General features: G+C 39.3%; 1 protein-coding gene across 1 annotated transcript; it reads left to right on the top strand.

Annotated features, from left to right (window-relative positions):
* Positions 1 to 3,212: 3,212 nt before the first annotated feature.
* Positions 3,213 to 27,394, top strand: LOC123665300 (DNA-directed RNA polymerase I subunit RPA2). The gene is made up of 20 exons (XM_045599620.1): positions 3,213 to 3,389; positions 3,459 to 3,788; positions 4,454 to 4,546; positions 5,273 to 5,419; positions 6,717 to 6,889; positions 7,820 to 8,069; positions 9,029 to 9,184; positions 9,779 to 9,945; positions 11,216 to 11,363; positions 12,380 to 12,440; positions 12,991 to 13,190; positions 15,207 to 15,360; positions 16,431 to 16,521; positions 17,205 to 17,400; positions 17,993 to 18,207; positions 18,854 to 18,992; positions 19,471 to 19,677; positions 20,156 to 20,359; positions 23,449 to 23,613; positions 27,114 to 27,394. Exons 1-20 carry the CDS (start codon positions 3,303 to 3,305, stop codon positions 27,321 to 27,323), a joined length of 3,393 nt encoding a protein of 1,130 aa, XP_045455576.1. The 5' UTR covers positions 3,213 to 3,302; the 3' UTR covers positions 27,324 to 27,394.
* The last annotated feature ends 221 nt before the right edge of the window (positions 27,395 to 27,615 follow it).

The following is a 27,615-nucleotide window of genomic DNA, read 5'->3' on the forward strand; positions in this document are numbered from 1 at the left end:
CACAAGCGCATTGTCGTTCATACATTCGTTGTCAATACAACGGTTCGCTAGCAGGAGTTCTGGCTGCTTTATTTGAACCAGGAACAGAGCTCTACTTGAGAGCAGTATTATTTGGCTGCGATCTTTCGTAAGCTTGAGGTACTTCTTCAGTTTAGCTGCTCAAGATATTGAACAAGATACTTCCTGCTATGATACTTCGATTCATAGAACTTTCGTTATAAAATCGTCATTGCAGAAACATAATATCAGGAGGAAACCCACAAGTATCGTAAGTAATGTTGAAATACGTAAATATACACTATTTGCTAAGCTAAACCACAGCATAACTCAATCAATATTGAAATTAGACAGCTATGTTAATAGCCGATTCACAAAGGATTATTTATTTACTCATAAATCAACAATAAAAAAAAGTCAAATTTAAAAAAAGAATCAGAAAAAACTAACCAACTACTTTTACTAAAGGCAAAAAAAAATTAAAATAGTAGTTACAACAATATTTTAAATAAAAAAAATTAAATAATTCATTTGTTGACCTACAGAACTTTTCAAACAGCCTCCATATAACGATAAAAATAATATAATGCTAAAACACAAAAAAAATGTTTTTAATAAGATAACCTATTAAGTATCTTCATGTATATTTTTATCTCTAGCATATTTTAAATACCCGTATTATTTGACACAATGATGAAATATATTTACCTACTCTCTCAGGAATTATCGCGTCTACGATTAATAAATATTAATATTCTTAGACATTGCGTGTGTCCTTAGCATCGTCGGGAATAGGTAACGCATATCTAAACTTTTAGCAGTAAATATTTACTGTATAAGATAAATGTTTAATTAAAAGTGTATTTAAATGAAGTTACTTTTAGTGTCGAAATGGACCTATGCTATAATGAAAATGTGTGAAACATCTTTTATATTACCTTTAATAAAATCACCGTGCCGTTACGCCGCGTTGGCGCAACGGTCACAGCCATGGATTGTACCTGTTGCGCTGGCGGTTACGGGTTCGATCCCCGCACATGACAAACATTTGTATTGGCCATACAGGTGTTTGCCGTGGTCTGGGTGTTTGTGCAGTCCTTGTGGGTCCCCCACCATGCCTCGGAAAGCACGTTAAGCCGTCGGTCCCGGTTGTTATCATGTACACCTGATAGCGATCGTTACTCATAGTAGGGAATATATTCGCCAACCAGCAGCAGCGATTAAGCTCTGAACCTTCTGCTACACGGGGAAAGAGGCATATGCCCAGTAGTGGGATACTACAGGCTGAAGTATACAGCTGAACACTATTTTTTTATTTCTTACTTATACGATTCTACTAAGTATTTCTTGGCAATATACTTGATCTTAACAAATCACAATATTATTTTGTTCTAATACTGATAAAAAAATATAATTATTAAAAAAAAAGTGTGTGTGCCGAGACGTGGACACTGACGAAGGGACTGGTCCACAAGTTTAAAGTCGCTCAACGTGCAATGGAACGGGCTATGCTTGGGGTCTCTCTCAAAGACAGGATTAGAAATGGACTATCCGCGAGAGAACGAAAGTAACCGATATAGCCCACAGAATTAGCAAGTTGAAGTGGCAGTGGGCTGGTCATCTGTGTCGCAGGACCGATGGCCGTTGGAGTAGACGGATCCTAGAGTGGAGACCGCGTCTTGGCAAACGTAGTGTGGGACGTCCTCCGGCCCGTTGGACCGACGATCTACGTAAGATTGCCGGTGTAGGCTGGATGAGGATTGCGGAAGACCGGGATGTGTTGCGCGAACTTGGGGAGGCCTATGTCCAGCAGTGGACTGCGATAGGCAGAAGCATGAAGTGTGTGTGTGTGTGTTAGCTCCGAAGCATGACTGGAGTTTACTCCTTCAGATCGACTGTCTTAATAGGCACCATGGAACAATTAAGCTCCAATCCTTGTCGTAATTACAAAAAAGAAGGCCTTCGTCCAGCACTGAAATTTTTCTGGTGAAATCAAATTAGTTCAGATACATCCAATAATTAAATATAAAATTAGACACATTTAAGCAATTTGTATGAATTTAATTTTTTAGACAAGCCTAAAAAAATGTACACCACATTTTATAAATAAACAAATTTTCTATTATTTCTTCTTAAAGGTACTTACTTGTTATAATAAATTCTATACTAATGTAGTCTAGCCTTGTGTCATTTCTTAAAAAGTAATGAATAATTATGTAATTAATAAGAAAATCTGAAATCACACAAACTAACAGAAATTAACACGAAAGTTATCAGTGTTGAAATATAAAATAGTGATATTAAGATAACTACACGACATACTAATATAATCATTAATTTTTTGTAATTACTCATATATTTTTGATAAAATAAGAAGAAATAATTTCAATAAACCAAGAAGAGTAATTAAACATTTTAGTTATTCTAAATTTAATATTTTCTGTAGAAATTTATTTAATACGTACACGTACCTACATAATATTTCAAAAATAATTATTATTGTTGAAGTTAATTTATTTAATGGTACCGAAGTGTTTAAATAATTTAATTTGTGTGCATTTTTATAGATTCAACTGTCGATTTTAGATTAGATATTAGAACTTATATAAAATATTTCAAATATTTATTATACCTGCGCTGTTTACTTTGGCCGCGTTCCACAAAGCGTCCGCAACGCCCACAGCGCCCATTCTATTGTTCCACCTCAGGCCCGTTGTCGTCACGAGCGATTGCTCGACGTCATAGGCCATGTCACTGTTCGCGACTAGATCGCACACAAATTAATATAGGTGGTTCAAAGTTCTCTTTCATCAAAGCGTGGTGGGAATTTTACAAAAACAACTGTCAATGTCAAATTGTGAATGTTATGTCTCATTCGATTCTGCAAAAGCGCAACGTTAATTTCCGGAAACCATATTGAATTAAATTTTACTCCAATCCATGCGAAATATTCACTCACAACCCCCACTGCTGCATATTTTCTCCATGCTGATATATTGCGAGCACACACCTGACACCTGATACTTGACAGTGCCCCAATATGCATTGAAATTACAAAATTCGCCAACAACGCCCGCGGCATTTTTTACGTTAATGGAACAGCAAATTCAGCGGTCATGGTCGATGACGTTGTGGGCGTTAAGTGGAACGCGCCTTTTATATTTTTGAACTATTAATGTCAAAGTCAATGCCCAATCCAATTGCTCGTTGACACTGTCAAGTTATTGAGTTTGACACTTTCATTCGCACGTGTTTTTTGTCTAAGTTAATTGTGTTTTTACTAATGTAAACGTTTAAATAAAATTATGGATCCCAAAAAGATATTGCAAAAGCCATCCCTAGCTTATACGAGCAATCCTAATTTCAGTAAACCGCCTAAAACACCCAACCCTGTAAGTATGTTTATCTTTATCTAAATTGTTATTTTTTGAGGGTAAAATAACAGGAGTTTTCTTTTTTAGTACCTACAATGCTTAGGAACACCTCATGTAGACTCATTCAACTACATGGTTCAAGATGGTCTTAAAGCTGCTATTGCTGACTTGATTCCCGCCGAGTTTGAGATGCCGAGCGGAGAAAAAATTAAAATAACTATAGATGAGGCTGCTTTTGCCAAACCTAGTGTTCCTATGGAGGCAGTTGGTGTGAAAAACCAGAGAGTCTTGCCTACTGAATGCCGGCAAAGAGCTGCTACATATAGAGGAGATTTTAAGATAAGGTTGAACTTTGAAATCGATGGAAAGTCCATGATTATGGATAGGTCGCTTGGAAGTCTTCCCATCATGCTAAAGGTAAATTAAAACTGGAAGAAATTTGCATATTATTTGTTGATTGTTTTTTTATAAATAAATATATTTTAAAATCCACATACAGCCTTCTGTTCCTAAAATAAGCAACCTAATGCCTGTGTTTAGGTGTAACCCATATAATACATATATATATATATATTTTAAAATAAATGTACATTTAATATAAATTAAATAAGACCAGCCTGTTCTTAGCAATAGTTAAGAGTTTTCTGGTGGGCAATAAAGTTTAAAATTATTATAAATAACCATGTCCTTATACAAATTAAGACTAGCTAACCCGCAAATGTTGTTTGCCATATATGTCATTAACCTTCCTTAATCCCCCCGACCCCCCTATATAACTTATCTGTATGAAAAATAAATGTTGGCTGATTCTCAGACCTACATGATATGCAAACAAAATTTCATAAAAAATCAATCATAGCAATAGATATAATAAATAAATATAATATATAATAATAAACTAGTTCTCCAGACATTTTCTAAACTTCATTAGAAAACATTTTCTAAAACTTTAATATTTTATGCACTTTTTTTTTTATTTTCATTCCATAGAACCTACATATTAGAAAACTTTAAATAAATTTCTCTTAAATATGTCTATTTAATCTTATGTCTGTATAGTAAAAAATAATTTTGTTTTACAGTCAAAAGTGTGCCACTTAGCAGACTTATCACCGGAGGAGCTTGTGAAACACAACGAGCATGCCGATGAATGGGGTGGATACTTTGTTATAAAGGTAAATAGCACATATGTTACGCTTTAGCCTGTAATATGCCCACATAGTCCTCTTTCCCCATGTAGGAGAAGAATCAGATCTTAATCCATCATGCTGCTCCAATGCGGGTTGCATTATATATTTCCTACTATGAGTAAAGATCGCTATCGGTGCATATATGTACATAAGTACTTTTATTTATCGTATTGTATAGCTGCCTAAAACTAAAAAACTAAAATAGCCAATAAAATGTAAGATAGCCTATGTCAGTCTGTGATAAACGGCTTGCAAACATTTTAAGTGATTACTATTAAATATCAAAAGTTTGTTTGTTTGAATATTTCAGTTTACACAAACATATAATAATGCGCCCCCTCGCCGGAGTGTATCCATGATGGATTTTCCCAACGTAAAAAAAAAACAACCCCAGTCGGGCTGCTCCATATTTTGAGCAGGAAACCTGCTTTGTCCTACCTCATTTGCAACAGATTAAAGTTTATGGTGCATTTTTCTTTTATTTATAAATCTAAAAGTTGTAGATTATTGATTGAGGAGAAGCGGTTCCTAATGGTCTATTCTATATTCTCTATTCGATAAACTTTATCTACACTCGCTGAAACCGACTCTTAGAATTGTAACACATCCGAAACATATCTGAGGCCCTGCTGATAAGATCTATCAGTAACTATAGATAAAGTAGCCCTTTTGAGTACGAATATTTTATATATAATTTTCTTTTTATTGCAGGGTCATGAAAGATTAACTCGTATGTTGCTTGTTACGCGTCGCAACTACCCCGTCGCAATCAAACGTTCAGGCTGGAAAATGAGAGGCAACCTCTTCTCGGATTATGGTGTCCTGGTACGCTGTGTGAAGCCCGATCTTACTAGTACTGTAAGTTATTATTTTTTTTTTATTAATATTTCCAGGGTATGTATTGTATTGTATTGTTGTGGGCTCGGTTTTCCGCATTCAGACACAAAGGTGGTCCGTTATGCGTGAAAAGAGGGCTGACTAGTTCAGCCAGCCCAGCTCCTTCCAGAAGCTCAGAAGCCTCTTGGGACGTTCACAGGCTTCTTGGAGCGTCCTTATTTCCTTAAGGATGGTAGCCCGGTGTGCGGCCACTCCCTCGCATTCTAGGATTACGTGGGCGGCTATTTCTTCAGCAGCCAAACAGCCCCTGCAAAGAGGGCTGTCTGTTGCATTCATAATGAATAGTTGGTGATTAGGTGCCATGTGGCCGATAATCGTGCCAACAACTATTCTGATGTCCAGGCGGTTGAGACTGAGCAGTCGGCACGCTAGGTGCGGTGATACTTCCGTGAGTATCAATTTGGACTGTCTGCAGCCGGTTTGGTTTGCCCAAAGGGCATTGTGATTTGCACGTGTACGTTGCCTTACCCACGAGCGCAGTTGTCCAAATGGTAGCGGCAGTTATTTTCAGAGTATTTGTGAAGATATTTTAAATACTTGATAAAACAAATTGTCTGTTTGTCTAACTGTAACCTAAGCTAGGGAGACATAATAATAAATTAATAATTGTGTTTGTTCGCAAACAAAAGAAAACCAACTTCAACAACATAGACGGGAAATACAACGTAAGTAGATGAAAAAATAGTCAAGTAAATACGCATTACCAAAGGTTACTCAAAAAGTAATTATCAGTTTTCGATCAAATTAAAATGGGACCATTCATCAAAATCGGTCCACCCAGTCAAAAGTTCTGAGTTAACATACATTTAAAAAAAAAAAAAAATCGAATTGATGACCTCCTCCTTTTTTGAAAGTCGATTAAAAGGCGTCTGTGTCGGTCTGACATTCTCTGTGATATTAAAATACAAATTTTATGTTAAATCAATTATGCCGTGTTCCTCCCCCTTTTGTCTCCAAAAAATAAATGTAATAATTATGAAATTAACACAAGTCTTCTTAGCTCTACGATATTACATTTTTTTTTTGTCTTTTTTGTGTGTGTGTGTCAAATACATGGTAGTGTGTGTGATGTTATTTTTTTCTTGATCTAATGTATTTTTATCCATAATTGAAATAAATTATATTGGCATTCTTCACTTCTTTTCTATATAAACTAGAAGTGTTTGAAATTTCATACTCCCTCCGTCCAGACAATTTTCGTAAAATGGGGTACAAAGTTTTTGCTTCACGTATTAATAATAGATTTCTTCTATTACAGAACAATGTACTTCATTTTCTCCAAAACGGTACCAGCAAGCTCATGTTTTCCCATCGCAAAGTGATGTACTACGCTCCACTGGTGTTGATCATGAAGTGTCTCGTTGATCATCCCGACCACTACATATACAGACTGTTGCTACACGGGAAGAAAGATGATTTGTATTATGTTAAGTAAGTTTTTTTGACACTACTACACTTGTGATGAAAAATTTGCCTAGCTTATTGGTGCAGTTTACAGTGACCCTAGTTTTTGCTCCGAGGTTGTGGGTTTGATTCCTGCTCCAAGTCAGACTGTAAGCGCATCTGTTTTTTCTTTTTGGTATTCACTCAAAAAGTGATACTGGGCTGACTACAAATTTGTCAAACTGTCAACGCAGTCTAATGGCGAAAATGATTTGTACATACTTTATTATTACAGCCTATACAGTCCACTGCTGGACATAGGCCTCCATAAGTTTACGCTAAAAATAACGTGAACTCATGTGTTTTGCCCATAGTCACCACTCTGGGCAGGCGGGTTGGTGACCGCAGGGCTGGTTTTGTCGCACCGAAGACGCTGCTGCCCGTCTTCGGCCTGTGTATTTCAAAGCCAGCAGTTGGATGGTTATCCCGCCACCGGTCGGCTTTTTAAGTTCCAAGGTGGTAGCGGAACTGTGTTATCCCTTAGCTATGAATGATTTTAGAAAATGTTTTTGTACATACTTATTACATATAAAAAAGTAAATAATAATAATAATATACATTAATTCTTGTTATTATGGCACAGATAGTGTATAATTAATAATAATAATTAAAATAGTGGACAACTTACGTTGTTATTTCATGTTTTATTAACCGACTTCCAAAAAAGGAGGAGGTTCTCAATTCGACTGTATTTTTTTTTTTCAGATTCTAATCTTGTTCTATATTTATATTATTATTATCACTATTTTCTATAGTCTCTTGCTGCGACCAAAGCGCCAATGTGTTGTCTATAAAATTGAAATGATAACACCTTAGACATGCCAAACCTGCATTTATATGTATTGACAATTTTAATTAAAAAAAAAATCTTTTTAGTAATATAACGTGTTTTTTTACTTGTAATTTCTTTCTCACCAGTTGTATACAGAATATGCTCCGTGAACTACACGAGGAAGGTCTCCATACGCAGGAGGAGTGTAGGTCCTACCTAGGTCGTATGTTCAGACCTAGACTACATGAGTTGCCTCCCTGGGCGACAGAGCTGGACGCAGCTGATTTCTTGCTAACTCGGTGTGTTCTGATCCATCTCAACAGTTACTCGGATAAGTTCTACGCTTTAGTTTTCATGGCTCAGAAATTGTATGACCTTGTGCAGAATAAATGTAAGGTAAGTCTAAACACAGATGTATTTATTAATAATGCTTTTTTAATTGTACTGGAGGTCCTTTTGTAATAAAAGTAGGTCGGCAAACGTACGGCTCACTTGATGGTAAGCGATTACCGTAGCTTATAGACGTCTGTAATACCAGAAACATCGCAAACGCGTTGCCGACCCTACCCCCCAGCCCCGCCCAGGAATATGTCACTAATATAAAAATAAATACATGCATTGTATACATATCTATTTCTCAAGATTTTTCAATTTATACTCTGTAATAATTGTGTTTGCTCGCAAACGACAAAAACCGATTTCAATTACATCAGCCAGTAGTACAACGTAGGTAGATGAACAGTAGAGTAGAGTACTTTTTAACCGACTTCCAAAAAGGAGGAGGTTCTCAATTCGACTGTTTTTTTTTTTTGTTTTTTTTTTATGTATGTTACATCAGAACTTTTGACCGGGTAGACCGATTTCGACAAATTTTGTTTTAATCGAAAGGTGGTGTGTGCCAATTGGTCCCATTTAAATTTATTTGAGATCTAACAACTACTTTTCGAGTTATATCCAATAATGCGTTTTTACTTGACGCTTTTTTCGTCGACCTACGTTGTATTATACCGCATAACTTTCTACTGGATGTACCGATTTTAGTAATCTTTGATAACGTGTAGTTGCTTGACTATTTTTTCGTCGATCTGCGTTGTATTACTTGTCGATGTAATTGAAGTCGGTTTTTTTTTTCGTTTTGCGAGCAAACACAATTATTGAGTTAGAGATAACTTAAAAAGTACTCATCAGATATCGTTTAAATTTAAATGGAACCCCATGACAAGCACAACCTTTCGACCCAAAAAGGAATAAATATAAGGTGACACAGATAAAAAAATACAGTCAATTTAAGAACATTCACATTTTTTAAAGTCGTTTAAAAATATAAAATATAAATATAATAATGTATTTCTTAGGTTGAAGGTGCTGATGCCGTAATGGTCCAGGAGTTACAAATGGGAGGGCATCTTTACCTCCAAGTTTTGAAGGAAAGATTACAGACATTACTGTACGTCATAAAGGCAAATTTAATAAAACGAGCTAAAACTGCTAAGAATTTTGTTATAAGTTCGGTAAGTTGGTAAATAATTTTACTTTTAAATATTAAGTTAGTTTCAATTTTTTTAATGGTTACTGTAGATTCGCTGTGTGGCTACGGTAGTGAAGAATATAACCCCCCTCTCTTCCCGTGGGTGTCGTAAGAGGCGACTAAGGGATAACACAGTTCCGCTACCACCTTGGAACTTGAAAAGCCGACAGATGGCTGGATAACCATCCAACTGCTGGCTTTGAAATACACAGGCCGTAGACGGGCAGCAGCGGTCTTTGGTGCGTGCACCGAATGTACTTATCCCGGCCATCGGTCCGCTTTTTAAGTTCCAAGGTGGTAGCGGAACTGTGTTATCCCTTAGTCACCTCTCACGACATCCACGGGAAGAGAGGGGGTAGCTATATTCTTTACTGCCGTAACCACACAACTTTTTAAATTAAGGTTTTTTTATAGATATTGTAACAATAATTTTTTTAAGTTGTTGACATATCCGAATTTAGTTGCATTATAATATTTACATTTAAGTTGTCAGTTTTTGTTTTAAATTTTAACATTCACAAAACGATTTCACTAAGCTGTTAGTAGATTATTTATATCATCGTATTTTTGTATACAGAAAGAACTACAGCAAGTTATTCGCACTGCTGGCTCGTTGGAACAGAAGTTTGAGACATTTTTAGCAACTGGAAACGCTCCTTCGAATAATGTTAACCTTGCTCAATACAAGGGATTGACGATCGTCGCTGAGAACATTAATAGACAGCGTTATATGTCGCATTTCAAGTACGTATTAAAAAATAATAAAAATAAAAATCATTTATTTTATAATCTTTAGTACAAATCATCATTGAGTCTTCCCAGTAAGTAGTCAGAGACACTTGTGTGTGTGTGTGTGTGTGCGTGCGTGCGTGCATGCGTGCGTGCGTGTGTGTGTGTGTGTCTTGTTAATCTAGTTAATCTTCCTTTGCAAGAGAATTATTGTTTTGTTCATTGTCCCGTTTAGCTTTACAACTTCTTGACTTGGGGAGTAAGATAGTGAATGAGTAACGAGAGCGTTACAAGCGAGCAAGAGAGAGGTGCGAGCACACATTCTCCATCTCTCTTCCTCTCATAGCCAGTTACGTATATCTAGGACACTGTGCAGGCCTATTGTGCGGGCCTATCTCAAAGAAGCTTTTTTTTTACTCATGTCAGTCATAATTATATTAATATATTTATTATATTTATTATTTAAATACATTTTAATTTGTATATGATAGTTTTTTTTTATTTATTTATCAAAAAGATTTAATTTTTCATTAATTAGATTTTTTTAACACTGTTTTTCTTTATTTCGTTTCGCTTTTATACTAAGTAATATGTAGTATGTTTTTCATTTTTCTATTTTAATTCCTGGTTGTTAGTGCAGAACCATAGTTAAATAGTATGAGCCTGCTAATATTTCACCAAATATTTCTTAAAGAACGATGTGTTCTTCTGTCATTTGTAGTACATAACCTGAATATATCAATTCAATGCGATACTTAATTTTGCATAATTTAGTCAGATTATACCTGTATCAAGATATATTCAGAATGTTTTAATATACTTATATATTTAACTGAGGTAGGGCACAGCAGGAATTTCTTGCTCAAAATATGGAGCAGCCCGACTGGGGTAGTACCTCGACCTTACAGAAGATCACAGCTAAATAATACTGCTTTCAAGCAGTATTGTGTTCCTGTTGGTGAGTAAGGTGACCAGAGCTCCTGGGGGATTGGGGATTGGGTCGGCAACGCGCTTGCGATGCTTCTGGTGTTGCAGGTGTCTATAAGCTACGGTAATCGCTTACCATCAGGTGAGCCGTACGCTTGTTTGACAAACTAGTGATATAAAAAAAAAAAAAAAAAAACTTTGCACAATAAAAAATCACGTGATATTTGGAATTGGGTTGGCGGGTGTAAGTCCAAAACCTTATCAAATATCATCAAGGAAAGTGGGGGGGGGTAAAGAAGTTCTTAAAAATATGTCGTGACTATTGGAGCGAGTAGTTTAAACATTTATTAACTCACAGGGCGATCCACCGCGGTTCGTTCTTCATGGAGATGAGAACGACCGAAGCCCGACAGCTGTTGCCGGACGCGTGGGGCTTCGTATGTCCCGTACACACGCCCGATGGAGCCCCCTGCGGCCTGCTGAACCACCTCACAGCCTCCGCTCAGGTATTACACACTTGGACTTTGGGTGGACGCTGGTTTGTTTTGCAGTGAAATCTTCATCATCATCATCATCATCATTACAGCCTATACAGTCCACTGCTGGACATGGGCCTCCACAAGTTTACGCCAAAAATAACGTGAACTCGTGTGTTTTGCCCATAGTCACCACGCTGGGCAGGCGGGTTGGTGACCGCAGTACTGGCTTTGTCGCACCGAAGACGCTGCTGCCCGTCTTCGGCCTGTGTATTTCAAAGCCAGCAGTTGGATGGTTATCCCGCCATCGGTCGGCTTCTCAAGTTCCAAGATGGTTGTGGAACCTTGTTATCCCTTAGTCGCCTCTTACGACACCCACGGGAAGAGAGGGGGTGGCTAAATTCTTTAGTACCTTAGCCACACAGTACAGTGAAATCTTAATATATATAAATCTCGTCTCACAATGTTTGTCCTCAATGGACTCCTAAACTACTTAACCAATTTTAATCAAATTTGAACACCGTGTGCAGTTTGATCCAACTTAAAAGATAGGCTATATTTTATTTTGATATATTATGTTATTATTCAGAAAAGAATAAGGTGATACGAAGTTCGCCAGGTCAGCTAGTACGTAATAAACATTTAAATAAACATAACCGATTTTGAAATTTTCCAATTTTATTTACAGTCTTCCTAATTATTGTCGTAAAACTACTACACTAATTGTCACTTTTCTGTGTACACTTCCCTACCGCTTTTCACTACGCTGTGTCCTATATGCCCAAAGGTTGTCTGGAAGAGATCGCTACTCTAGCGATAAGACCGCCTTTGTACACTGTTTTTTTTATATTTTTAATATGTTATTGTGTTGATTGTTGTTGCGTACAATAAAGAGTATCTATCTATCTATCTAAGACAAAAAAAAAGTATTTGCCGTATTGGTCAAGCCGTTCTCGAGTTTTTATGTAAAACGACACATTTCGTTGTTTGTATAGATGTTTTGTGTATGTTAAATATATTAATTAATCGTATTATTATTTATCTAGGTCACCCAGCACGCCGATCCAAAGCAAATAGCCAATCTACCCTTCGTTCTAGAAACGTGTGGTATGTATGATGCAGACGTTTATAGCTTTGCATTTTTTTTTTTACCGCAGACATACAAAACTCTTATTTGTTCACATATGTGTCAATAAAGACGTCAATGTGATAGTTTTTTAAGAACTTAATTGTTAAAGTTAACATCCAAATTAGATCCATTATTTATTTATTGTATCAAATGTGGCTACGGCATTAAATAATATAGCCAGCCCCTCTCTACCCGTGGGTGTCGTAAGAGGCGACTAAGGGATAACACAGTTTCGCGACCACCTTGGAACTGTTAAAGCCGACCGATGGCGGGATAGCCATCGAACTGCTGGCTTTGAAATACACAGGCCGAAGACGGGCAGCAGCGTCTTCGGTGCGACAAAGCCAGCCCTGCGGTCACCAACCCGCCTGCCCAGCGTGGTGACTATGGGCAACACACATGAGTTCACGCTGTTTTTGGCGCGAACTTGTGAAGGCCTATGTCCAGCAGTGGATTGCAATAGGCTGAAATGATGATGATGATCAAATGTACAAAAATATATATCATAAGGACATGCATTTTACCCAGGTATGGAACCTATAAGCTCAGTGGCCCACACGCCAATAACTCAAGACGTGTACAAGTACCCAGTGTTCATTGACGGCAAATTAGTGGGATATTTATCTGAAGAAACCGCACAGAAGAGTACTGCATACCTCAGAACGTTGAAAGTCAAAGGTGAAGATGTTCCCATAACCACCGAAATTGTGCTGATACCCAAGAAACAGGTCAGTAGTTAGGTAATCTAATATATAAAATTCTCATGTCACGGTGTTTGTAGTTAAACTCCTCCGAAACGGCTTGACCGATTCTCATGAAATTTTGTGTGCCTAATCGGGGTAGGTCTGAGAATCGAACAATACCTATTTTTCATTCCCCTAAATGTTCAGGGTAGTCCACCCTTAATTTTTTTTTAATTTTTAGATAAATTATTTATTTTTTATTTATTTATGATACAGCATTAAAAATACATACAACCCTAAATTTTTAACTCTCTATGATCAACCAATTAGCAATTAATTATAAACTTTTATTTTTTTTGGCAAAATTCTTATTTTTATTTTGTCATGACTTAGAATAAAAAAAATTATATTACTCATAATTTTCCACGTCTCTACGATCAACCCCTTTTTTTCTATTAAGTAAATCCCCGCACAGTTATAGTAGATAGTTTATTGGCAAAACAACGTTTGCCGGGCCAGCTAGTCATTTATAATAAATAATTCCTTCACAAATAACAGTCGATATCTGAAAACACAAGACAAATACACAAAATAAATATTTATATGGCATTTGAAAAAGATTGCATACAGTGAGAATCAAACCCGCTTCAAGGTCTTGTGTCAGTTACATCACTAGCGCAATACCATTTTGTCAAAAATCGCAACATTAATTAAATTTGCAACAGTCAATATTTGTGTATAAGTTGTCAATAAATACTATAAACACAAGTTGTCAATAGATATTAATACAAAGTTTATAATTTATTTATTATTTATTTATTTATTTTTTGTCTATTCATACTTTTTAATACCGTGAGTATTGCGCATGAAGAAGAAATATACTTTATTGTGCATATTACATAACATACATCTTTAAAAATAAAATTTGCAAAACAATACTATGCACAAAGGCGGTCTTATCGCTAGGTAAGCGATTTCTTCCAGACAACTTTGGGGTAGAGGAGATTTAAAAAAAAAAAAAAAATGCATGTGTGGATATATGTATAATATATGGATTGTATATATTATTTAATTATATATTATATTATATTCTTAAGCTGCACAAGCCCTTAAATTCAACAAGCTCCTTTGTGGTGGGTTGTCTGGAAGAGATCACTATCTAGTGATAAGACCGCCCGTTGCATGCGACGTAATTATTATTTTTTTCCCTTTAAGCTTTATACTTATGTAATTGTTATATGTTACTGTGTGCAATAAAGTTATTTATTATTATTATTATTTTGTTGCAACTATATTTTAGCTGTTCTGAAATACCGTTATAATCCCTGGTGGAACTTTGCATAACACTTAATAGAAAAGTCTTTAGAAGAATAAGTCAGAATAAGTCTTTTATAAGTCTGTAAAACTTTGGAAAAAGTCAAATATTCTCAATAATTCAAAGCTCGAATTTTAAAGATTTGATCCTACAGGGATTGCATTTAAATCGCGTGTATTGTCACAAATAAATCTAAGTTGTTAAAAGAAGCAAATATTATTTGACTTGTCATCGTATACTGTACATCGTATACATGTACATTGCAATTACATTTAACTTGTTAAAAAAAGTTACCCAATATTAAGAGTTGTACAACAAATGTCTTGTTATAAATTATAATTAGGGTAAGATGATAATTTAGCATATAAAGTCCCATTGATGGACTAAAAGCCTATTTTTTCATATTTTTTTTTATATCACTATGTCGGCAAACAAGCGTACGGCTCACCTGATGGTAAGCGATTACCGTAGCTTATAGACGCCTGCAACACCAGAAGCATCGCAAGCGCGTTGCCGACCCAATCCCCCCCCCCCCCCCAGGAGCTCTGGTCACCTTACTCACCAACAGGAACACAATACTGCTTGAAAACAGTATTATTTAGCTGTGATCTTCTGTAAGGTCGAGTTACTACCCCAGTCGGGCTGCTCCGTATTTTGAGCAGGAATTCCTGCTGTGCCCTACCTCAGTTAATTGATTAATAATTAATTGAATATTATATTGTTAATTATAATAAATATTTAAACAGATATGTGCGCAATACGCCGGAGTATTTCTGTTTACAACTGAAGCTCGTATGATGAGGCCCGTTATCAGCCTGTCTACCGGACAGTTGGAACTTATCGGGACGATGGAACAACTTTATTTGGACATTGCAGTCACACAGAACGAGATTATCAAAGGTAGGTAAATATTTATTTACCAAAAACAAATTAAAATCCTCTTAAGTATATTTTTCTATTCTGTATAGATTTGCATTCGGTCTCGGATTTATTAATTTTACGAATATTCGGAATTTTACTGTAGTTAAAAAAATCACACCAACTTCGTCCTAAGTCGAGGTGCGATCTCACTGGGAGACACCCTTAGGACGAACGAACACCCGAACCCTCCCAGAGCCCCCCCAGAGGCCCCCCTTCTTCCTTCGCGGCCGGTGTCTATAGTACTCTGCTCCTCTCACCGGTTACACTGTAAATGCTGATAGCAGCGTCATGCCAACAGCACTAGACAATCCGAAAAAAAGTAATTATAAAATCTTAAATCGTTCTCAAATTATGTTTTGACTAAAATCGATGAATTACATGATTAATTCAACCTATAATCAACATTTTTTTTTTATATAGACATTTATTTTTTATGTGTGTAAAATTTTCAATTCTAGTTTTTTTACAGTGTTTTGATCTTGGATGATTTATAGTAAACTTTTAAAGTTGTTACGTTAAAGAAACTTGGAAGTTAAATTTAGTGTAAGTCACTGGCACATTGAAATACTGCTTTTTTATGTCACTAGTTCGGCAAACAAGCGTACGGCTCACCTGATGGTAAGAGATTACCGTAGCGTGTAGACGCCTGCAACACCTGAGGCATCGCAAGCGCGTTGCCGACCCAATCCCCAATGAGCTCTGGTCACCTTACTCCAACAGGAACACAATACTGCTTGAAAGCAGTATTATTTAGCTGTGATCTTCTGTAAGGTCGAGGTACTACCCCAGTCGGGATGCTCCATATTTTGAGCAGGAAATTCCTGCTGTGCCCTACCTCAGTTGCTTTTCCTGTTCTGTACTTTTCACTACAGCAAAAATGTATAGTAAAAATAAAACTGGACCCAGTTTGGCTCCTTGTGAGAATCTAATGATTATAAATATCATGTGACAAGATAACTGAAGTTTTATATGATTATTGTCAAATAGAAATATCATATAATGGTCGTTTATAATGACTTACAAATGTATTTTTTTTTAAATAAATCCAGGTAAAACAACACATTTGGAGCTGTCGAAGTCGGCTTTCATGAGCAACTTGGCGCAATTGGTTCCTATGCCAGACTGCAACCAGTCGCCCCGGTGAGTTTTAATCAATTTACTACATAACACTTATTATTTTTTTCGTTTTAATGTGAAAAAAGAAATGGTTGTATTTGTTTATTTTTCAAACAGCTTTAGAGATATCACTGTCTTCCTAAATAATTTTAGTTTATGTAAAAATTGAGAATTTTAATTAAGAGTTCTAGAATGTTCTTATTTATTCCAGTAAAAATGTTAGTTAAATTAGGAATTTTACGGAAAATGACATCGCCATCTATTTAATCGGTTATAATTATATTATATACATAATTATGTTTGTTTTGCTATGTTTATATCTGTTTTTCTCTGTTTCATTTATATTATTTTTTATACTGTTATTTGATTGTATGGACCTTGTCTGAAATAAATGTATTATTAATTATTATATATATAAATAAAAATGAATGTTGCTAAGCGCATAACTCGAGAATGGCTCGATCAATTCGGCTAATTTATTTTTTTGTAAGTTCCCTAAAGCCCACGGAAGGTAATACAAAAAAAAAGTAAAAATTACTATTAACTTTTGACAAAACGAAGTCTGTCCGGGCAGCTAGTTATGAATAAAAAATGATACATTAAATGATACCGAAGTCACTGTGATGCGATTAATAGTAGTCTCGAATTGCAAAACTCTTCCAAACCTAGACATAATTCCTCACAATCATGTAATTTCCCCTTCCCAGTAACATGTACCAGTGCCAGATGGGTAAACAAACCATGGGAACCCCCATCCACACATGGGCAACCAACGCCGAGACCAAGCTATATCGCCTTCAGACCGGGGCCGCACCACTCTTCAGACCTGTACAACACGATAACCTACGCCTAGACGACTACCCAGCTGGGACCAACGCGATCCTAGCTGTCGTCTCCTACACGGTAAGTGACGTGACGGTGACGTGACGTGACGTGACGTGACGTGGCATGACGTGGCGTGACGTGACGACAGTACGACGACCTGCGTCTTGAACAACCCATTTATGTAACATTGCTATATGTAATTTATAAGTTATTGTTCTAAAAAACGAGTGTGCTTCAGGCCACACGACTGAAGTAAAACTTACGAAACGTAACTCTCTCACTCTCTCTTTCTATCTTCACTAACGTATATCTCCTTCTCAACTTCCGTTCGCCTCGCCCGATCACAACATTCGTAACGCTCTCGTCTCGCATTCACCAGCTTATTCCGAAGTCAAGCGTGCGTAAGGAAGTTTTACTTCAATAGAATTTTCGCATTCCCACCTGTACTAAAATTATAAAATTGAATAATTTGTTTGTTTGAACGCGCTAATCTCATAAACTACTACTTTCAATTAAAAAAAATTATTATCTTGGATAGTCCGTTTACCGAGGAAAGTTTATAGGCTATATTTTAGTACGTTGTTTCCTTAAATTAACGCAGGCAAAACCTCGGGGCGCAGCTAGTTATGTTATATATATACGGTTTAACTAATCCCTAATTTCAATTTAGGGCTATGATATGGAAGACGCGATGATTATAAATAAGTCGGCCTACGAACGTGGTTTCGCAGCTGGAACTGTGTACAAGGCTAACTTCGTGGACCTGAAGACGACGTCATCGTACTTCTGTAGGGACCCAAGTAAACCTGAACTTAGTGCGCATATCGATGAGGATGGATTGCCTTCCGTCGGTGCTAGAGTTCAGCCTGAAGATCCTTTTTATTGGTAAGGATTTATTAGCTTCAGCCTGTAATATCTCACTACTGGGCATAGGCCTCTTTCCCCATGTAGGAGAAGGATCAGAGCTTAATCCACCACGCTGCTCCAATGCGGGTTGGCGGATATATTCCCTACTATGAGTAACGATCGCTATCAGGTGTACTTGATAACAACCGGGACCGACGGCTTAACGTGCTCTCCGAGGCACGGTGGGGAGACCCACAAGGACTGCACAAACACCCAGACCACGGCAAACACCTGTATGGCCAATACAAATGTTTGTCATGTGCGGGGATCGAACCCGCAACCACTAGCGCAACGGGTACAATCCATGGCTGTAACCGTTGCGCCAACGCGGCGTCAAGGATTTATTGTCAATCTAGAAATATGGTAATGATGAATGAACGCAATCCAAATTATGTGCACTTCCAGAATGGCAAAGTCAACTCAAAATACAAGAATATTTCGGCCATTTAATTGGGCTTTGCCCTAATTCCTCATTCCATGAATTAGAATCCAGTCGTCATTTTAATTTTGTTAAATTTTAGTCTATAAATATAAGAAGTCAAAGTTTGTCTAAATAACCAAAATGTTTGTCATACGAAACAAATTTTCACAATCTATACCTCTTAAAAATATGTATTATTTTTAGTTACTATGACGGAGAAAAGAGTCAATTCGTGGTGTCTCGATACCACGGTACGGAAGAAGTTTTCGTGGACAGTGTGAGGCTATGCGGAGATTTTTCTTCGAAATCACCTAAAAAGGCTTGCATCATGGTTCGGATACAAGTATGTTTATATACGCATTTGAATCTTCTTCCTAACTAAAGAAATTGAAAGGAAAGAATTTTTTGGGCCATTACATAAATCATTTTTTTTTTGTTGTACGCCAAAAAAACGTTTAATTAAATAAAAAATAACAATATTATAGTGTAAAGAATCAAAAAGGCAACAAAAATAAATAATTTCAAATATCAAAGAATTGTTAGTGCACTATACGTAAATATTTGATCCAAATTCAGAACTCACCGTTTCCTAATATACGAGTATTTAGTTCGTATTTTATTCCATTCGATTATTTCGCTATAAAATGCCAACATCCAATGTCCATGGAAACTTAAAAATTTTCCATAGAAGAATGAATTAAATTTTGTCCCACAGGTAGTAACGTTAAAATGTTCTAGATATTTTCACGCCTAAGCAGTACATAAACTTACATATCGACTTGATTTGTAACTTTATAGTAACGTATTAATAAAAATTGTAGCGTAATCCAACCGTGGGTGACAAGTTCGCTTCCCGCGCTGGTCAAAAGGGAATTTGCTCCCAAAAATGGGCAGCAGAAGACCTACCCTTCACGGAGTCAGGCTTGATCCCGGATATCCTGTTCAACCCCCACGGTTTCCCATCCCGTATGACAATCGCTATGATGATCGAGTGTATGGCGGGGAAAGCCGCGTGTCTACATGGACATGTGAGTATCACTTATTATTCGGTCATTTTTGTTGATTAATAAAATTATCTACAGCTATACTTATAAATAAATTTGGATTTTAACAGCCTATATAGAAAAAAAATCTCAATTATTTGTTATTAAGAGTTGTCTTAAAAATATTTCAAGATGAAAAAAAGCAGGTTTTATCTGAAGTCAGTTTTTGTTACAATTATATTTAAGCCTAATTCCTATATTCAGAAAACGATTCGTTTTATCAAACATCAGAACTAAATAAACACTAAACATAAAACAAAAAAATAAAAATATCAGAAAATAAAAACTATCAATTAAAAAAAAATCACACTGGATACAATCACTTAATTCACAAAGGTGTTCAAAACGAACATTGAAGAACGAATTTTATTCATGAAACCAGGTTTAAACAATTTGTTTTTTTGTTTACGATATTTAAAGAAATCATCAAAATCATAAAATCTTTGTACCAAAACCTCAATAGGTCCACGACGCGACCCCGTTCCGTTTCAACGAACAGGACACAGCTATCAACTACTTCGGTCGACTACTTGAGGCTGGCGGATACAACTACTTCGGTACTGAGCGAATGTACAGCGGTGTGGATGGAAGGGAAATGACTGCTGATATCTTCTGCGGATTGGTACACTATCAGCGACTCAGACACATGGTCTCCGATAAATGGCAGGTGAGTGTTTATCCCCTGCCCAGCGTGGTGACTATGGGCAAAACACATGAGTTCACGTTATTTTTGGCGTAAACTTGTGGAGGCCTATGTCCAGCAGTGGACTGTATAGGCTGTAATGATAATGATGAGTGTTTATCCGTGTTACTTGTGGTGGTAGGTGAGGTTGTAGCAATGTTACTGCCAGGGACACATGTTCGACAAGTGTTAGGTGAGGTTGTAGTAGTGTTACTGCCTTGGTGGACGGCGTCGACACTTCTAGCGAACGATCCCCCATGGGAACTCCAGGTGCAGGTGCTTGCAGAAGTGTACCGGTACCGCCGCCGAGCTCGAGGACAAATTCTGAGTGCAAACAGATATACGTAGGATGAGGGCTCAGGCTCAGAGAGCCCGGCTCGTTTGGTGGATAGAGGATCTGGGGTCTTAGCTTAATAATACTGCTACTTTCAAGCAGTGTTGTGTTTCTGTTGGTGAGTAAGATGACCAGAGCGCCTGGGGGGTTTGGGGATAGGGTCAGCAAGGCGCTTGCGATGCTTCTAGTGTTGCAGACGTCTATAAACTTCGGTAATCGCTTACGATCTGGTGAAGCGTACGTTTCTTTGCTGACCTAGTTATATTATATATATATATAAAAGTTACTGAGAATGGCTGCTTCGGTAATTACCTGTATCAGATTCAAGATCTGTCGTTTTCGAGCATAGTCCGCAGCATGCTCGCAGAGACAGGTTCCGGTCGGCCGTAGCCATGCGAGGAGGTCATAGATACGACTGTGGAGAAGGAAACGCCGATATGCGCTCCTTCGCCCTTCCTAATAAAGTGGGAGAAGGGCACCGTTCTTTCCACTCGCCACTGGGGCAATAGAGCGCTCATAGTGCCCATGAGCGTTCTGTAGACGAACTAACTGTCGGGTCGTCATGGTAGCATGCGGAAGCGATCTCGTGCTGATCTGCTATGACGACGAGGGCATCGCTGGGTTTTAGTGTCACACTCCCGCTGGCCTCGGCAGAGTGCATAAAAGCATTTCTCAGCGAAAAAAAAGTGTTACTGTCGGAGACACATTTCCTGATTATTTGGCGTTTGGATTTTACTAAAATGGCGGTCTCGCGTGTTAGCAATTTACAGGAGTTATAGCGTGTTAGAAAAAAAAATAGCGTATAAAAAAAACGTACATACATTGGCCTTAGTCCGTCTATTGCAGACAATTTAGACAGTGTCAGACAGACACTGTGTCGCCTAGGACACTCTTCAGGTAAACGCTGAGTTTTCTAAGCTCTGCGCCACCCTCTCAACCTCACTGGCTAGGTCCACAGGAACGACGAGTCGATAAGTGTGGAGCCAGTTTGGCTGCAGGAGTCTTTCGCATTTTAGAGCTATGCCACGAATGCTTGACGGAGACCCCATCCCGGGTTTCAAATGAAGTTTTCCTTCTCCAGGATCCTGATGATTATGAGCCAGTTTTATCCCTCGGTCGCCTTTTACGACCCCCACGGGAAGAAAGGGAGTGGTGCTATTATATATATATATTATTTATACTCGGCCGGCACCGCACGGCATAAAAAAAAAAACGTGATAGCTTGTTAATTGTGATTTAATTTGAAAATATTATATTTTTTACTTTTTTTCTCTTGTCGGCCCCTCATGTCTGAGGATCGTGGTCGCCATCATGGTCGCACCTGGAGCGGATGATTTGCCTACACCAGTCTTTGTCCATGGTGTCCCTTACGACTGTGTAAAACTTGTGGCAGAGGAGTTTTATACTTGGTTTGTCCATCTCGTTGGTGAACGACTGTGCGATCTTTTGCTCGCCGTGTTCCCAACCACAATCAGTCTCTCCAGATATTCATCGCCACTGCGTATCGTATGGCCGAAGTATGATTAAATGCGTTGTTGGCATATGGTAGACAACCTGGTTTTCATATGGAGCTGGGCCAGGATCGATGCATTAGTTGGCTTTCGGAGCTCATTTTGCCCAGCTAGCCCCGAGAGGCGTGGCAGCCGCCGCCTCACTGGGAAGGCTGCTGCCGAACGTGGGTGGTCCGAGTACCTATTGCCGTCGGCTGTACTCCGGGGTCATCCGGAGTATGGCCATGTACGGGGCACCCGTCTGGGCGGACGCCCTCGGTCGCGTCAACAAGACCAGGGTCTGCGACGTTCGCAGCGGGTTATCGCGACGAGGGCAATACGCAGTTACCGGACGGTGTCCTGGACGGTGGCGTGCGTGCTGGCCGGCGATCCCCCCTGGAAATTGCAGGCGGAGATCCTCGCCGAAATTTACCACTTCGTGGCGGCGAGGTGATCCCGGGGGGAGCCCCCGACGTTGGAGTAAGTCGCACGCATGCGGAGGCAGTCGCAGGATACCCGTTTGCGGCGGTGGACGGGGGACCTGGCCCCGCTGGTCCTCCGGGCAGTGGATGGTGAACGCGGTCAGGTCGGTCCTTCGGAAGTGGGTGAGGTGGCGTTTCGGGCCGCTGACCGTTTGGTGCTGGTATTTTCCGGACACAGGTGCTTCGGTAAGTACCTGCCCCAAATCGCGAAACGGGAGGCGACTCCAGCCTGCCTCGGGTGTGGGGCACCAAACGCAACACATTTCGAATGCATCAATCCTTTGTCTTTCTCGGGCTAGGATTGTCTTTGTCTCAATTCCATACAGGAAGATAGGGAATACAAGGGCTCGTACCAGTCTGGTTTTGGTTCGGATATCGATTTCTCTTTTCTTCCAAATGTTGTTCAGACGCGTCATAGCATCTTTTGCCACCCCAATAAGCCTTTTTATTTCGGGGACACAACTGCCGTCATTGCAGATTTGGGTGCCTAGGTAAATGTAGCGATCGACGGTGTCAACTCCTGGAAGGTTGAGAGTAGCTTTTGATAGGTTTCCGGCTCGATCCACTATCGTAACCTTGGTTTTCGATCGATTTACTGCACTTTCTTTTACTGCTTTTTTATTTTAATATAATGAAATTTCAGTCAACTTACAAATTTTTTGGTTTATTAAATTTTTTTATTAAAAAATAAAATTAAATTAATTACATTATCTTTCAAATAACTATTAGTATGTTCGTCGTATCAGTCATAAAGCGTGCGTGGTCCAGGTCCGCACCACGGGCGCCGTGGACGCGCTGACGCGGCAGCCCGTGAAGGGGCGGCGGCGCGGCGGCGGCGTGCGGCTGGGCGAGATGGAGCGCGACGCGCTGCTGTCGCACGGCGCCGCCTTCCTGCTGCAGGACCGCCTGTTCCACTGCTCCGACAAGAGCGAGGTGACTCGCGCACACACGCACACTGTCCGTGAGGGCCGGGAGCGGGACCTGCACACTAACACTACATGCACACACGCGAACTTGCTCACTAACACTACATGCACACACGTATACCAGCATATTAACACTACATGCACACACGCATACCAGCATATTAACACTACATGCACACACGCGAACTTGCTTACTAACACTACATGCACACACGAGAACTTGCTCACTAACACTACATGCACACACGCGAACTTGCTCACTAACACTACATGCACACACGCATACCAGCATATTAACACTACATGCACACACGAGAACTTGCTCACTAACACTACATGCACACACGTGAACTTGCTCACTAACACTACATGCACACACGCGAACTTGCTCACTAACACTTCATGCACACACGCGAACTTGCTCACTAACACTATATGCGCACACGCGAACTTGCTCTCTAACGCTACATGCACACACGCGAACTTGCTCACTAACACTTCATGCAACACGCGAACTTGCTCACTAACACTACATGCGCACACGTGAACTTGCTCACTAATACTACATGCACACACGCGCACTTGCTCACTAACACTACATGCACACACGCGAACTTGCTCACTAACACTACATGCACACACGCGAACTTGCTCACTAACACTACATGCACACACGCATACCAGCATATTAACACTACATGCACACACGCATACCAGCATATTAACACTACATGCACACACGCGAACTTGCTTACTAACACTACATGCACATACGAGAACTTGCTCACTAACACTACATGCACACACGCGAACTTGCTCACTAACACTACATGCACACACGCATACCAGCATATTAACACTACATGCACACACGCGAACTTGCTTACTAACACTACATGCACACACGCGAACTTGCTCACTAACACTACATGCACACACGCATACCAGCATATTAACACTACATGCACACACGCATACCAGCATATTAACACTACATGCACACACGCGAACTTGCTTACTAACACTACATGCACATACGAGAACTTGCTCACTAACACTACATGCACACACGCGAACTTGCTCACTAACACTACATGCACACACGCATACCAGCATATTAACACTACATGCACACACGCGAACTTGCTTACTAACACTACATGCACACACGAGAACTTGCTCACTAACACTACATGCACACACGCGAACTTGCTCACTAACACTACATGCACACACGCATACCAGCATATTAACACTACATGCACACACGAGAACTTGCTCACTAACACTACATGCACACACGTGAACTTGCTCACTAACACTACATGCACACACGCGAACTTGCTCACTAACACTTCATGCACACACGCGAACTTGCTCACTAACACTATATGCGCACACGCGAACTTGCTCTCTAACGCTACATGCACACACGCGAACTTGCTCACTAACACTTCATGCAACACGCGAACTTGCTCACTAACACTACATGCGCACACGTGAACTTGCTCACTAATACTACATGCACACACGCGCACTTGCTCACTAACACTACATGCACACACGCGAACTTGCTCACTAACACTACATGCACACACGCGAACTTGCTCACTAACACTACATGCACACACGCATACCAGCATATTAACACTACATGCACACACGCATACCAGCATATTAACACTACATGCACACACGCGAACTTGCTTACTAACACTACATGCACATACGAGAACTTGCTCACTAACACTACATGCACACACGCGAACTTGCTCACTAACACTACATGCACACACGCATACCAGCATATTAACACTACATGCACACACGCGAACTTGCTTACTAACACTACATGCACACACGCGAACTTGCTCACTAACACTACATGCACACACGCATACCAGCATATTAACACTACATGCACACACGCATACCAGCATATTAACACTACATGCACACACGCGAACTTGCTTACTAACACTACATGCACATACGAGAACTTGCTCACTAACACTACATGCACACACGCGAACTTGCTCACTAACACTACATGCACACACGCATACCAGCATATTAACACTACATGCACACACGCGAACTTGCTTACTAACACTACATGCACACACGAGAACTTGCTCACTAACACTACATGCACACACGCGAACTTGCTCACTAACACTACATGCACACACGCATACCAGCATATTAACACTACATGCACACACGAGAACTTGCTCACTAACACTACATGCACACACGTGAACTTGCTCACTAACACTACATGCACACACGCGAACTTGCTCACTAACACTTCATGCACACACGCGAACTTGCTCTCTAACACTATATGCGCACACGCGAACTTGCTCTCTAACACTACATGCACACACGCGAACTTGCTCACTAACACTACATGCACACACGCGAACTTGCTCACTAACACTACATGCACACACGCATACCAGCATATTAACACTACATGCACACACGCGAACTTGCTTACTAACACTACATGCACACACGAGAACTTGCTCACTAACACTACATGCACACACGCGAACTTGCTCACTAACACTACATGCACACACGCATACCAGCATATTAACACTACATGCACACACGAGAACTTGCTCACTAACACTACATGCACACACGTGAACTTGCTCACTAACACTACATGCACACACGCGAACTTGCTCACTAACACTTCATGCACACACGCGAACTTGCTCACTAACACTATATGCGCACACGCGAACTTGCTCTCTAACACTACATGCACACACGCGAACTTGCTCACTAACACTTCATGCAACACGCGAACTTGCTCACTAACACTACATGCGCACACGTGAACTTGCTCACTAATACTACATGCACACACGCGCACTTGCTCACTAACACTACATGCACACACGCGAACTTGCTCTCTAACACTACATGCACACACGCGAACTTGCTCACTAACACTTCATGCAACACGCGAACTTGCTCACTAACACTACATGCGCACACGCGAACTTGCTCACTAATACTACATGCACACACGCGCACTTGCTCACTAACACTACATGCACACACGCGCACTTGCTCACTAACACTACATGCCCAGACGCATACCTGCAAACTAACACTACACGCACACACGCGAACTTGCTCACTAACACTACATGCACACACGCGAACTTGCTCACTAACACTACATGCACACAAGCGAACTTGCTCACTAACACTACATGCGCACACGCATACATACTTGCAACAACATATGCACACAAGCGAACTTGCTCACTAACACTACATGCGCACACGCATACATACTTGCAACAACATAAAACATATTACACGACTACACACATGCAAAATGCGTGTAGTCAGACTTTTTGGGCACTTTTTGGATGTATCCTTGTTTCTATTTTTTTTAAATAATGACAATGTGATGGCCCAATAAATTTTATCTTTTTTTAATCTCATATATTATATTATATAAATAATATTAATTTTCAGGCGATCATCTGTTCGAAATGCGGTACTCTACTGGGTCCTATAGCTAGCAACGCTGATGGAACAAAAGACTCGTGCAGACTCTGCGGCGATGGCAACTTATTGTCTATTTCAATTCCGTATATATTTAAGTTCTTTGTAACGCAACTCGCGTCCGTCAATATTAAAATTAAGATCAATTGTAACACAAATTTAGCTGTTAAGAGTTGTTGAATATCGATTTTGTACGCATTTTGTTAGAAATATGTAATAAATTTTTACTATTAAATGTTGTTTTAGTTAAATCTGGGTGATTTTTTTTTCGTAACAACTTGTTTACCTGCCAAGCGGTGACTGTCCAAAAAATCTTGGCGAGACTCTTAACGCCATAATCCACCGGGATAATACGCCGGAGGCGTTTTTTAGGAGTGCGGTGGTGTTCTTTAAGAGACGCGATAGCCGCTTAAAAAAATTACAGATCGATCTCACTTCTGAGATGAAGATTATACAAAACACGGTTTAACAA

Source organism: Melitaea cinxia, chromosome 23, assembly GCF_905220565.1.
Source record: "Melitaea cinxia chromosome 23, ilMelCinx1.1, whole genome shotgun sequence".
Taxonomy (NCBI): Eukaryota; Metazoa; Arthropoda; class Insecta; order Lepidoptera; family Nymphalidae; genus Melitaea; species Melitaea cinxia.

What these genes read in the sequence shown, in the direction of transcription:
- LOC123665300 (XM_045599620.1), top strand. Translation starts at nt 3,303, where the DNA reads ATGGATCCCAAAAAGATATTGCAAAAGCCATCCCTAGCTTATACGAGC. An exon ending in TTGTGCAGAATAAATGTAAG is followed by an intron (nt 8,070 to 9,028) that starts GTAAGTCTAAAC and finishes TGTATTTCTTAG; the next exon opens with GTTGAAGGTGCTGATGCCGT. An exon ending in ACTGCTCCGACAAGAGCGAG is followed by an intron (nt 23,614 to 27,113) that starts GTGACTCGCGCA and finishes ATTAATTTTCAG; the next exon opens with GCGATCATCTGTTCGAAATG.